At 39.9% G+C, this 14,089-nt stretch overlaps 2 protein-coding genes across 2 annotated transcripts; one reads left to right on the top strand and one right to left on the bottom strand.

Annotated features, from left to right (window-relative positions):
- The first annotated feature begins 3,841 nt into the window (after positions 1-3,841).
- ANKRD37 (ankyrin repeat domain 37) lies at positions 3,842-5,974 on the top strand. The gene is made up of 5 exons (XM_053459255.1): positions 3,842-3,919; positions 4,463-4,615; positions 4,927-5,018; positions 5,124-5,335; positions 5,746-5,974. The coding sequence occupies exons 1-5, from the start codon at positions 3,896-3,898 to the stop codon at positions 5,754-5,756; spliced, it is 492 nt and encodes a 163-aa protein (XP_053315230.1). The 5' UTR covers positions 3,842-3,895; the 3' UTR covers positions 5,757-5,974.
- A 133-nt stretch (positions 5,975-6,107) lies between these two features.
- On the bottom strand, positions 6,108-14,048 carry UFSP2 (UFM1 specific peptidase 2). Its single transcript, XM_053459198.1, has 12 exons — positions 13,961-14,048; positions 13,478-13,556; positions 13,195-13,378; positions 13,041-13,104; positions 12,287-12,444; positions 11,177-11,369; positions 10,052-10,198; positions 9,316-9,480; positions 8,154-8,278; positions 7,968-8,044; positions 6,405-6,529; positions 6,108-6,248 (listed from the first exon to the last, which is right to left on the bottom strand). Exons 1-12 carry the CDS (start codon positions 13,961-13,963, stop codon positions 6,162-6,164), a joined length of 1,407 nt encoding a protein of 468 aa, XP_053315173.1. The 5' UTR covers positions 13,964-14,048; the 3' UTR covers positions 6,108-6,161.
- Between the last annotated feature and the right edge of the window lie 41 nt (positions 14,049-14,089).

The raw sequence follows: 14,089 nt of genomic DNA, 5'->3' as shown, positions 1-14,089 counted from the left end.
ATAACAGATTTTATGCAAGATATTGCTGAAGATAAAGACCAAGAAGTGGTTGAGATCTAAGTCCCTACATCAGGAGAAATGGGCAGACTAGATGGATCTAGCGGAAGCACTAGACTTTTCCCTGTAATGTTGTTTCTGACCTGAAATGTACTGATCTCCACTCCGCTGGAACTACTGCTGTAAATAGAGACTATTAAAATAATTCTGCGCTGTCAAGCCCATTCCTCCAAGCTTCTAATGACTTTGCGCGTGTTCTATGCAGCCTCATTGATTTTAGGGAACTAAAGCTGACCATGTGTCCCCCTACGTTTAATACCAAGGTTCCTCCTCTTCGTTCCTTTCTGTAAAGCTGAACAGAAATCTTCCTTGATATGGATACTGTCATTTTTCAACTGTCCCAGTCTCAGGTCTTTAACTGCATTTACTAAAGTTAAAAAACCCCGCCTGCTTGAAGCATCCAAATCAGCAGCAGGATCCTGATGAAATCCTCAGAGGGTCTCGTTTGACTTCCACGGAACACCCAGCAGGCCAGTGATGGAGCTGACCGGCGGCATGTATATCACATTGCAGGACATGTAAAACACATCTACACAATAAATAATAGTGTGTGAGGGGGAAATGCAGATGGCGGGATTCTGCAGAATATAGTTGGAAGAACCGCTCCATGGTTCGGGCTTTTCCCCTCTGTCTGCTCCGTTGCCCCAAAGTCCATTGTTTAGGCTTCCCCAGTGGCTTTTCTGGACTGTAAGCGCTCTGGTATCATTTAAACTATACTTTTCTCCTAAGTGCCCTGGGGAACCCTGAACAATAGACCAGAAGCAGATGGCTGGGAGAAGCCTGAACAACGAACTGTACATCAGGGAGTAGCCTGAACAACAGACTCAGCATCTGAGAGACGCCTGAACAATGGAGTGGAGAGCGAGGTGTGGAAAAAGTCACGGGGAGGTGGAAGTGGTGTCAAATATCTGAGGGTAGCTCAGAAAAAGTACTTTCATGGGGGAAAAATATGGCAGGGCCGCCATTAGTGGGGTATAACGGGGACAGATCACCTGAGCAAATATATGCATTAAAGTGCATACAATGGCTGAAGCACGCGTAACATGGATGGCTCTTGTGTTTACTAAAACAAATGTTCTGTGGTTTGCGTGCTGCTAAATGTTTGTTTGCATTTGAATTGATCGTGCAATATTAAGACCAGATGATAACGCCTGTTTTCCCTTTGATTCATTGCACCACTACCCACTCCCATCTGTTTACATTCAATAAAGCCTCTAACTCCCAGATTACGATCATCCGTTGGGTTATGGAAAGCCAAATGTATTTCTTTACTTTAAGACAGTGTTTCCAACCAAATAGTTTGTGTCACTAACTAAATTGCAACCCTCCAGCAAACGCATTTTCCGTTCTCACTTTGGTGATTAACCCCATTTTGACCAATGACTGTGAATATCTGTGGACAATTGTGAACAGGGCATGCTTGAGTGGCCCAGTAGTGTAACCAAACCAAAGGATCCACTTCCATTGATCAACTATACAGCCCATAAGGTGAATCTAGCCATAAATAAATAACAAGAGATGATGATGTGTGTGAAAAGACTTCTCACGTATGCCTAGATATAGACAGTATAAATTAATGCTGGCAATGTTTTTATGTACAATAGAGCATTTTAAAACTATTGTAAAACTGCAATTTGTGCGATGTAAGGACTACTGGTGTGGATTATAACCGGTCATAAATGTAGCGTTGACTCTTGTCTGCCTGCTCACTGGATTTCTTACCCCTGACTCAAGACTAGTTTATTTACACAAAGATTAATGTAAGTCAGGCAACAAGGCAGTCATCCAGAAGCAGAAGTGTCCCTTCCAGAACTGATATCATGGAGAGAAATACAGTGCTGTGAAAAAGAATTTGCCCCATTCCCAATTTATTCTATTTGTCACATTTAAATGTTTCAGATTATCCAACTAATTTTAATATAAGACAAAAACAATGTGAGTAAACACATAATGCAATCAACCTTTTTCGATAACTTGCAATTAATTTTTGCCACAAGCGTGAATGGCCTTTTTCTGGTCATGCCACGGCATCTCATTCTGATTCAACTCTTTTGACTAGGGCCACTTAAAAACCTTCACAAAAAATACTGGGGTACTTGACATAGTGGTGGGCTAAGCAATATATTGCTTATAGAGAGGTGGCGTTTGAATGGTATTTACTGGATATGTGCTAAACCCTTGCTTTGTTTTGTGCACGCCACAGCCAGAGGTGTCCTGCTGCATAAGTATGCAAAGTCACACAAGTCCTGAAGCAACAAAGCAGCCCCAGACCATCACGCCACCACCACAAGTCTTACTATTGGTATGATGTTGTTATTGTGGAATGTGGTGTTAGCTTTACGACAGATGCAAAGGGACCCATGCCTTCCAAAAGGTTTCACCTTTGACTCATCAGTCCACATAATATTATCCCAAAAGTCTTGAGGGTCATCAAGATGTTTTTTTGTGAAGTGTGAGTCTCTTGTGGAATCGTGGACACTGACCTTAACTGAGGCAAGTAAGGCCTTGATGCACTGTTGTAGGAATTTTGGCAATTATGTCTGTTTCCCAAGATGAAGTGTTTTGTGTTTGAGGAACACTCCATCATAGAAAGGAATGCTGATATGTCTTAAGACCTGTGCTGGGCAGGTGCTTTTATAACATACTGCAAGCTCTGCAATTACCTTTGCGTTTGGTCAGAGAGACTTGTGTTTCCTGCTGCAAGGCTTGGAGTCAGAAACTTATCAAGATTTATTTTGTGATGAACATACTTGGGTAAATGATAAGGACATAATATTTTATCAAACAAATTCATAAAAATAATCTCTTTAAAGGACCATTCTTGTTGCAGACTAAATAGGCTTCACATCTGCCTTCTCATTCTGTGCAGCAATACGATTAATGCCTGGTGATTTTAAGAGCTTTTAAATACTTACCGTTCTATTGCTACTAAGTTGATATTAATATATCAATCGCCAAAACATAAGTCTATGACACTTTGTAGCGACACAAATACGAGAAACTAATAGGAATGTGAACAAAAACACGCACTTTTATGTAATATGTAAATATATATGCGTGTGTGTGTGTGTGTGTGTGTGTGTGTGTGTGTACATTTTTGTAGCATTCTCGGCTGATTGGCAGAGTTATATTTTACAGACACAGTAACTGCACGCTTAATATCGTGTGATCCATAAAATAACACTTAGCATGAACATGTTACTGGCATCTCTTGCAGCATGGAGCTGTTCATCCAGCGCTTTACCCCTTTCTGGGGTAAACCCATTATTTACTCCTTTCTGAGGTAAACCCATTATTTACCCCTCAGAAGCCTTTCGTGTATTTCCGAGGCTAATTAATTCCCATGTTAATAACAATGCCGGCACGTGCGTGACAGACACAGAGGATAACCCTAGGAGGTAACAAGAGAGCCTGTCAAAGGCTTCCTCTCTATTCAGTTCCTCGTACTACGTGCGCTAAGCTGCATCCTGTTAGCTCCCTTCCCCCTCCATTCATGTGCATATCCCGCGCACGGCAGTCAGTCGCCTACGTGCCGGATCGCTACAGCCTTCATGTCAGCCACACAACTGCAACAAATGCTTACGTGACCACAACACTGGGACTAGGAGGAGGGCCCGCCCGCGGCGGCCTCCTGGCCAATGAGCGATCAGTGGGCGGGAGGGAGCTTGGACGCGAGCCAATCGAGCAATTGCATTGTGGGATATGCAGATAAGTGCTGGCCATGTGCTTGTTGTTTGAGTACGTGCCGGAGGGCGTGGCCAGCGAGCTATGGAGTTAGAGAGCGCAGCGGGTTTTGGCAGATGTCCCGGAGACCCGGCCCGGTTAGGAGTTCGTAGAGATGCTGCAGCAGTGTAACGCGGAGGTGACTAGCATTTATGTGATTGTATATCTCTGGCACGGGGCACGTTCTTTCTTTATAAAAGCTATGTATGTATGTATGTATGTATGTATTTCTGAAAGGTATGTATTTCTGAAAGGTATGTATTTCTGAAAGGTATGTATGTATGTATGTATGTATGTATGTATGTATGTATGTATGTATTTCTGAAAGGTATGTATGTATGTATGTATGTATGTATCCAGTTGGTGTTAGCATTCCCAATGCATATGTCATTATTCTCACAGAATGAGTGCTGTCTGTTGTCATGACTAACTCCTAGACTAGCTTATTGTTCACTGTTCTTGCAGGCTTATAGTATTTGAAGTATAATTAAATATTCATAATCTCATTTATATATACTAGTGTTTTTTTATTGCTGTGTATTAAGTTGATTGGTCTAATTAAATAATTCCTATAGTAACTTGTTACAATAACATGATTATTATGGGCCTTTGGCTGTGCTTGGAGTGTACCGTGTGTTTGCGCATGCACTGTACTGATTTGGGGTTTTTTTTTTTTTTCCAGTGGGACTGTCTAAGCCAGTTGATGGAGTCCGGCTGTGCCGTGAATTCCCCGGCGGACACTTTGGGACAGTCTCCGGCACACCTGGCGGCTTCTGGCGGAGAAGCCTTTTTCCTGCTTTGGCAGCTACAGACGGGAGTTGACATCAATCAGCAGGTACAATGAGTTGGAAAAGATCTTATTACCATGGCAACTGATGAACCACACACCGCAGGAACATTCAATGGGTTACTAAGGGGATAGGATGAGTTTTTTAAATACCAGAATCCTTCTTCATACATAAACCATTGTGTCGGTATGACAACCATCTTGTTTTGTTACCTTGGGGCTGTATCAAAAAAAAACTTATCTCAAAAATCCAAACAAGATGGATATATATGACAATGTAAGCATAGTAAGACCAAAGGGTGGTATTTACGTAAAAATTTAATTATACCCGCTGAATAACCTCATGTTCTTGTGCACAGGACTGTTTTGGAGAAGCTCCGATTCATAAAGCTGCACGTTCAGGAAGCTTGGAATGTCTTAGTCTTCTTGTGGCTCGAGATGCCAGATTAGAGTAAGTTTACGTGTAAAGATTTAAGAATGCATCACAACCAAGAAGCTGCCGTGTAGAATTCTTGGCAGAATGTATTTTCTCATTCCTATACATTTTCCTTTCTAGCACATGTAATAAAGATGGATATACTCCAGAAGATCTTGCCGCGTCTTGTGGATTTTTGGAATGCGCAAAGTATCTTGCAACAGTAAAACATACTCAAAATGCATTCTTAAGAGCTCAGTCCTCGTCCCACGAGATGAGGGAGACAACAGCTGCTATTAAGAGAGGCCATTTGCCCTTATCTGTTGCTTATGGGAAGAGGAGGAGATCAGACGGTACGTAATATGTTTTTTTTCCCTCACATCACTTTCTAATAGATGACTGTAACCCCAAATAATGTAATCGTATGTAACATAGGAACAAAGAATGTGACTGTAGATAAGAACTACTAGTTTTCCTGATCTAAAGACTCAGACCTTAATCAGTCCGTTTGTCTGGTCTAAGATTCAGGGTATATTCTAATTCCTTCATTGTGTTAACTTCTACCACTTCCGCTGGGAGGCTGTTCCACTTAACATACCATCCTTTAAAGCAGAGTTTTTATATTATGGAACATTATTGTTCTAAAAGGTTAATCTAGCAGGTGTTTCATTCTTTGCTGTAGTGAATGATTCAGTGTCACAGACCAAGAGTCACTACATACCGTATGATGGGATATTAATTTAATTTTTTTACCTTTCCACAGGTTTCATTTAATAAGAAGCAGAGAATAAGATGATTATCCATCTTGGCTTGGATCTAATACGCTTTGACAAGGAGCTCCTGATTTAGTGGCTTATGTTAAGCTGGATTATTGCGCTTCTTCTCCTTTCTCATAGGAAGATACATTTTACTGAACTGGATCTATGTGTCCAGTCATTTTTCTTCTACATAATATGTACAGTTTTTCTATACAATAAAACACTTTTTGTTTACACTCCGGTGTCTAGTAGTTTTGTACAAGTGATTACCATTACCTAAAATAACTTGTCTGACTTGATGGAGTTACAATTTGTGCATTATCATGATTTGCAGAAATACTTATTTATAATATATATATATATATATATATATATATAGAAGGTAATGTAGTGCGCTTGATTGGAAATTTGGGAAATTGGTTTAGATCGTAGATGGTCGCTGTGGTAAACATAAATTATAGTAAGCATCTGCACTCCAGAAGTCGGCCCCTTTCCAGCCGCACCATCCCTGTAGGAAAACGGAGCACAGAGACAGTAAATTCCTGCTTCATTGAATTTAAAAAAACCAACAAACGCCTATAGAAACCTATGTGTAATTCAATTATATATATATATATATATATATATATATATATAAACAAAATGCTTTTTTTTGGGTACCTACCTTTTCCAAAATAACATTTAGATCTTCACCTCCTTTGTAATGTGGATCCAGAATTAAAAACTTGATGTCCCCTGTAGACTCGCTCCATGTAACACCTAGGATGGTGTGAGCCAGGACACCACCTCCTGTAACAAGAGGAAAAAAAAACCAATAAAACAAAGTAACAGTTACCGTCACTACAGCAAAAGTATTTTCAGTCTGGAAAAAGTAGTGCCACAAAAGCAAAACTACAGCCACATTAACGTCAGTCACTTTGTTGTTGCCCCAAAATAACGCTGAAGGATTAATCTGGTATTTCTGTTCAGGATATGGAAAGGACTATATACTGGGTTGGGGTCCCATGTTGTGACCTTTTGAGGGCTAAATAAATAGCGCCAATTAAACTATAACACTGAGGAAAAAAAAGTATATTTATTAAGGTATTATTTTGAAAACCTAAGAATTGTCCGATGATGGAACCTGCCGGGCTGTAAGCTTAGCCGGTGCTTCTGGAGGATATTGCTCTAGTTGAACAATGCTTCGGTTGGGCCAGGGGCTAATGTTGAAATGTCCATGCCCACTGTTATTCTTCTATGTGTTTCTGTGAAGGTATGGGAGAAGACCAATCCCACTTACCAGTTATTATTTTATTACACTGCTGTTGAAACAAAGGGCCTAACAAATCAAATTGATTCTGGCGCAAAGTGGTTTATATTACTATGCCAACCAATACTACATCATCTACATTTGATCTTGTTTAAGCATTTGTTCTTTATAGCTGCCAGTTTGCATGTACTTCTAGAACAATCCCTGCCATGTCCTGAAGAAAAAGGGTGGCTTTGTTTCCAATGTTTATCTCCTTGATTCTCAGCTTCATCTGGTGTTAGTTGAAGCTAAACGACTGAGTAAATCACTCATAATAAGGATCCACCAATTATGCACTTTCCTGTTAATCTCTGAAAACATCAATGACACAATGGTACCAAAAATAACAGCAAAAACTCACGTGTATTCATTCCCCAGTACGGGTCATACACTAAAACAGGAGTAGTGTTGTGATTTAATTTCACCCTCTTCACATGGACTAACCCCAATGAGCTTCTGCTGCAAGGTCGGATGGCCACATAGTTAAAGCAACTATAACCCCTTCTTGCAGAAGAAACTTGCCAGGGTTGGCCGGTCATAATGAGGTCGGTAGTTGAGCGGCGCCTACAAAACCTGTAGTATATGGGACGTATAAACTCACAGAGGAAACCAATTAATCGAGTTCATACATCCAACAAAAAGCACTTTATAGGTGGTGGTCAGCAACGTGTAAACATTAGACGCGCCCAGACAGAATGGCTGATGCAGCCACCCAAAGTCAGAGAGCGGGAACCTCACCTGCAAGTGTCCTTTTATTAAATTTAATGCACCGCTTAAAATGTACAATTATACAACGACTTTTACAGAAGTTCCAAACAACAGTGTTTTTTCCCCCCGTAAAATTTATCTCTATACGCTCAAACGCACAAATCGATCCAATGAGTCACAAGCTCAATGCTTCCAGTGCACACGGTAGCCAAGTAAACATAATCATCTCACCAATCATAACCGGGGTTCCTTCTGATCTAAAATGATTCACCAGCTCTCTCCCTCTGGACGCCAGCTCTGTACCCTGGCTGTTAAAATAAGAAATGGTAAGAGGCATCATACAGTCAGCAAAATTTTACCCCCAACACTTATCATTTTCAGTTCTCTCCCTCATTAAATACAACAGGCGTAACTCACCTAACAAACATTATTTTTGAAGTAATGCCAAGAAGCTGGTTCAGTACAAGCTGCACCTCAATGGATCCAATCCACTGCCTGGATCCAACAAAGCTGGCAGGTTTATCCCCGACATCGACAAGTGCCTGTAAAGACATAAAACCAATCGTTATTTCAAATTCTAGAGTTAAACCGTATTAGAGGCTGTATGTAATATAGCACAATTTACATAGGTAGCCAGAGACATCCAAATAACTTTAAAACCATTTAATATTTAGATAGGCATGGTAAGTATACTAATAAATGTTTCCCGCCAGACAAGGTCACAACTGCGCCCACCTTTAAAAGCTGCTAGCTGGGGGTAACACCTGCAGGTAGCATCACAGAGAGTGGGATGACCTCTCACACTCCCTCCCTGCACGCTGTCTGATCCAGCATGGAGGAAGCGACATCACATCCATTTTCTGCATGCTGGATCCGTCTCAACGGAGGCAGAGGGAAACAGGCAGGAAAGGTTGGCACTGACTAGCTATTTGGTGGCCAAGTAGGTGCTGACAAGCTGTATGGGGGCAAAGTTGGCACTGACAAGCTGTATGGGGGCAAAGTTAGCACTGTGGGAGATTTTGCTTGGTGAAGTGGGTCCGTGGAAATTTCTAATTATGCCCTGCCACGAGACAATTAAATAATTACATTTACTCATGTCAACTGCTTTACAGGCGCAGTAAGGAGATTTGCTCAGTTTAACTATAAACCCCCAATAGTAATACCAAAGATAGATTAGGGAGTGATGGAGACAAAATAATCAGTAACTGATTGGCAGGAGAACACCCAGATTACTTGAGTTGAGTTTCATGTACCTAATATACAATAACAAAGATATTTATTTCATAAAAATAGAATTAAATATTATGGCTATCTCTACTTATCTCATGTCCTTATTAAATTGATTTTTGGTACATATATTTTGCTCTTTTGAAACTCTAAACTATGTAATTATTGCATCTTATATCCTAATATATTTATATAGAAATGATCCTTATTTGAAAGTAATCACATGTGGTGATTTTTGAAGGCCATCATCACAGAGAAAATGTAAGTGTGGTTGTCTTATACTGTGTAGTCGGTTTAATGTCATTAATGTCCTCGCTGGTTCATTTCTGGGGTAATGGACGGTGATGCATACCTGCTGAATCTCCCTGTGCGTTGGAATAGGTTTGTCGCTATATCCCTGATATTTGAACCAGGAACAGATTGTCTGAAGGGAACGGTACGCACAGCCCCAGCCATTATCATCCATGCGATCTTGCATATAATGGTGGTAACTGTATATTCCTTGTACCGCTGAGACCTGTAGGGAGAACACAGACAAAGTAAGCAGAGTCAATGCTTGCAGGTAATCTAATGTGGAATACTAATCCCATTGTTGATATGTGTAACAATAATTTTATAAAGTTACCTAGAAAAGAGAATTTAGGCAAGCTTTATAATGTATGAAAAGAGGCCAAATATTAAAATTGTGCCTGGAATGATTATTGTTTTTACTTTAAAGGGGAACTCCAACCAACCAAACTTTAATTATTAGAATAGTATTAAAATCCATTTTCAAAAGTATTGTGTTGTTTTCTTTTTTAAAACAGTTCTAGTGTTTGCATAATATAATGTTTTCAGGCAGCTGCATATAAGCCATGTATGGCTCAGTCTTAACCACCCAGCTGTGACTCCATAAAGCCTATGGAAGGACGGACTTCATTAGCATTGCCATAAAGGATCAGCTCAGCGTGGTGATTGAAAAGGGAAAGTTAATGGAGCAGAGTTAAATAAAAGTAGTTCTTGTCAGTGCTAACGGACATTTCTGTACACAGCACTGTATTTTATGCTCCAGGAGAAAACTTTTTTTTTATTTATTATAATGTACTCACTGTGCCTCCCTCAATGTTAGGAGGGTTTAGATGCGCATGCGGATTTCGGAGATATCCGTCCTTGAAGGGCTCATCTGGGAAGTGGTATGCATTTGCTCTTTTCAGGTAAGGTCTGTCCAGGGGCAGGCTGAACTGTTCATGTAAAGCCTAAAACACATTTTTGGGGAAAAGCTAAGTGTCACATCGAACCAAAGGTCTTCACATTATTAATAACTTCAAAGACAGATATTACTATTTGTTGCATGTTTCACACTGTGGCAAATTCCTAGAATAAACTGCATTAAGCATACATTTTAATGTTACTCTGTCGCTCTACAGCCGCAAGTTTCCCTTTGTTTTCATTCATTCTAATGTCACTCACTGACAGCTGATTTTAATAGAACGTCTTCATAGATGAACAGAGGCCTTTTATCACTCCCATCACTCCTGTGTTCCAGTGGCACATCGTGTTCACTCATCCAAGTGTATATATATTTAATATTGGCTTAGCGACACAAAGTCTCAATATGGGCAGCCTCCCATAAATTTCTTCCTCATCTGCAATTTGTAATTTCAAAGGTAGAAAATGTTGTATGGCCTTCAGACCACCTGTGATTTCACATGATTTCTACATACTAATTGAACACGCCACACACAATACCCCTGTTGCAATTCACGGTCCCAGATCCCAAATTACTAAACTACATAAATATATATCTAAAACGCCCACTACTTTATACCAGGTGTTGGAGTTTTTGGAGTATCAGCGCGCTCCACCCTGCCTGCCTGTAAAGCAATTTGTGTATTAATTATCTGCAATGTTTCTCTTTTCCTTTCTTGACTTTCCCCGTCACTCCCAACCAAAGAGAGGAGATCACATTTTGAGTTGAGAACAATTTCATAATCAGAGGAAACAAAGTTATACTATAAGGTGTGAGATAATGGAAAAACCACGGGATGTTCTAAATATATGGAAGGTAAGTAATTGGGGAAGTATATAGGAATGTAACCTACTATTTATAAATAAGTTATACTAACAATAATGGAGGGAGGTGAACATAAATCATTTACTGTGTGCTGGGCCGAATGTAAGCCTGCAATCGGACCAACATGTTATAATGTAGGACATCATAGCGGTGATATTACCTTCCTATAGCCTTCCAGCTGAGAATCAGGAACCCCTGCAGGATAAGCTACAGTAACAAGGCCCTTTATGTCCGGTAACACGAAGTGAAACGGTTCCGCCAGGTAGATGGAGGTTCCTTTCATATACTTCAACATGCATTTCTCCATTTCAGCAAGCTGATGCGTGAGCCCGTTCACAAGGATCTGCCGCACCCTGATAATAAAGACAGTGACACGTATTGGCATATTAACTACAGTCATACCTAAAGCACTGTATGGATATGTACTTCAGTTTCCAGAGGCTTTTGTACAGCGCTACGAAATTTGATGGCGCTATATAAAACAATAATGTTAAGAAATAATCAAAAACATTATCGAAATTATTCCACCCCTAGACATATACTAGTACAATTCTGCAACATCACTCTTGTCTCAGCCTTCACAAGGGTAATTTGATTTTCGTGGAGCAGATAAAAGCCCTTTCCATACCCCCAGCTAAACGCCCTGTAGAAGATGCATTTGGCTGAATGGATCTCCCTGCACATGATAAACTCAAGTCAGATCCAGCACTGGCTCTTACTATTGATTTTAATGGCTGCTCATTGGCTGCTTAAGCTGTCAATCAGTGACAAGAACTTTCTTCCACTGATTTCATTGGAAGTACTTAACTGTCACTGAATGACAGCTTAAACGGCCAATCAGAGGCAAGAAAGAAGATTTTGCAGCTATGACTGCGTCAGGTATTTGTTTCATTTTTTCGTTTGGAAGAATACATATTTAGGAGTACTTTAATACGCATTCTTCTATAGTAGGGATGTCAGGGAGATTAGACTTTAATAGATTTTTTTTTTTTATTATTTGGACCAAAAGTATATTAAAAACACATCACTTTGTGTAACTTTTTATACTTCACACAGCGACACGTATAGGCTGTTGGCATTCTGATCCACAGAAAACATTAGATAAAATACAACAAATGTATCAGAGATATTGAGTTTGTATTTAAGTCAAGTCAGTTTAGGATATCTAGGTAGCCATTTAATGAGCAAAATTATCAATGTCAACTTAGAGTTGGAAAGTGCAACATGTATCGGGTGCATAGGTGTAGTATCAGGATAGAATAACACTTACTTCCCCCAGGGCTCCTCTGAAGACACGGTGACTGCACAGTCAATGGGTAAGGTCATGCGCACAACGTGATGGCTTTTAACATCCTGCGTGATCACCGGTGCACAGGCTCTGGAGATGGTCGTCATCTCGAACAGTAAGCTGATGTTTACAATATGTTGCTGCCATAAAATAATACATTATTTTCAAAACATAATACGACGGCAAGAAAAATCTAACTTCTTCTGAATCATGACCATGGTTATACCGCATGTATCACACTTTGGATTAAAACAAAACTACCAAGCTATACAGTATGGATGTCAGCACTACAATTCCCAACGCAGAAACATAGAATTTGACAGCAGATAAGACCCATCCGACCCTTCTAGTCTGCCCATTTTCCTGCAGTAAACTCTCAGTCCTTGTTCTTGTATTAGATTCAGGATAGCTTTATGATTATCCCATTCATGTTTAAATTCCCCCACTGTTTTAGCAACTTCTGGAGATTGTTTCATTTTATCTACCACCATCCTAACATTTTCTGAGCGTTACTGCATTTGGTATAGAAAAAATGCAGCGTTTGGTTTAATCTGTAGCTTAAAGAATGTCACACAGAAGTCACATTATGACTTAAATATACACCATTAATGCACCAATTATGCTTTGTAACCTAAGGATTGAACCAAATCCATTCCTTGGCAATCAGTACAGTGTGGATTATATGAAGGGGTTCATTCACTTCTATGCAATGCTATAAGGCACATCTGTTCTATACCGTGTCTTGGATTCTTTTCTCTTTCTTTTTGGAGCTTTTTCTCTTTGCATCCTCATCATCAATCCTGGAACACACAAACAAGGATAAATCGCATTTCAAGTGGATAAAGATGCTTTCTTTACACAAAAAAAAGAATAATTCAACTTTTACTCACTGTATAAAGCTCAGTATGTTGTTACATGGAGAGTCGTCTGTCAGTTCTATAGGGGATGAGCTGGCTCCGGTGTTGGGCCATATGTAAAGCGAGCTGTTACAAACGCTGAACACCAGAGAATCAGACAGCAGCTTGGCAGAGACGTCAGCGAGTGCTTCCAACAAAGCCTTCTTCGTGGATTTTTCTATATTGCACGTGCAGGAAAAAGTTAAAATTAAGCAAAATATTTTCTCATCTGCAAATCTAGTAAACACAAATCCTTTAAACGCAGCGTTATACAAACCATCATTCGCAGTCAAAGGGAAGCAAAGGTCCAAACCACCTCTGGTTCTAAAAAGTATGTCCGGACCATCTACGCCAACCTAGCAAATAGAAACATTTAGACGTTACAACTACAGTATCTAATCAATTTATTGCGGGCAGAGGGTTTCATTTGTATTTAATCTCTGTACACATCACACCTTTCCAAAGAAAATGTTCAAGAAAGATAAGAATGCGCAAAGAATACAAAGAAAATGGTCCAAAATGAACAATAATCAGTTTTATTCAATAAAGAAATGAATGATCTCCGCAGCGGCCGATCAAGCAGCCTTATTAATTAATGATGTTGGTGTTAGAAATATCTTACATGCAGCTGAAAGATGATGATGACTGAATGGTATAATAAGCGATATTACAACTCCCATTACTCCTGGGAAATATTCATGCAAAAATGACTTTATTTATGGTTTTTTTAAATCACTTTATGAAATCACACTTCTCTCACCATTTCTATCACTGGCAAGCTTCGTATACCGGACTGTAACGATGAGCTGTCAACAAGCAGCTTCCGGTTCCCTTTTGCTGTTCAAGCCTCGAAATCAAACAAACCCGACCGCCTTAAGCTATTTGATTG

This window comes from Spea bombifrons, chromosome 1 (assembly GCF_027358695.1).
Source record: "Spea bombifrons isolate aSpeBom1 chromosome 1, aSpeBom1.2.pri, whole genome shotgun sequence".
Taxonomy (NCBI): domain Eukaryota; kingdom Metazoa; phylum Chordata; class Amphibia; order Anura; family Pelobatidae; genus Spea; species Spea bombifrons.
This window is presented reverse-complemented; position numbering and strand designations above follow the sequence as displayed.

Excerpts from the sequence above, each read along its gene's own strand:
- ANKRD37 (XM_053459255.1), top strand. The coding sequence starts at position 3,896 with ATGCTGCAGCAGTGTAACGCGGAG. Across the intron at positions 3,920-4,462 it reads TGCAGCAGTGTAACGCGGAG|TGGGACTGTCTAAGCCAGTT; the intron begins GTGACTAGCATT and ends TTTTTTTTCCAG. Across the intron at positions 4,616-4,926 it reads GAGTTGACATCAATCAGCAG|GACTGTTTTGGAGAAGCTCC; the intron begins GTACAATGAGTT and ends TCTTGTGCACAG.
- UFSP2 (XM_053459198.1), bottom strand. Across the intron at positions 12,445-13,040 it reads AGAAAAGAATCCAAGACACG|CAACATATTGTAAACATCAG; the intron begins GTATAGAACAGA and ends ATTTTATGGCAG. Across the intron at positions 9,481-10,051 it reads CTAACATTGAGGGAGGCACA|GTCTCAGCGGTACAAGGAAT; the intron begins GTGAGTACATTA and ends TTCTCCCTACAG.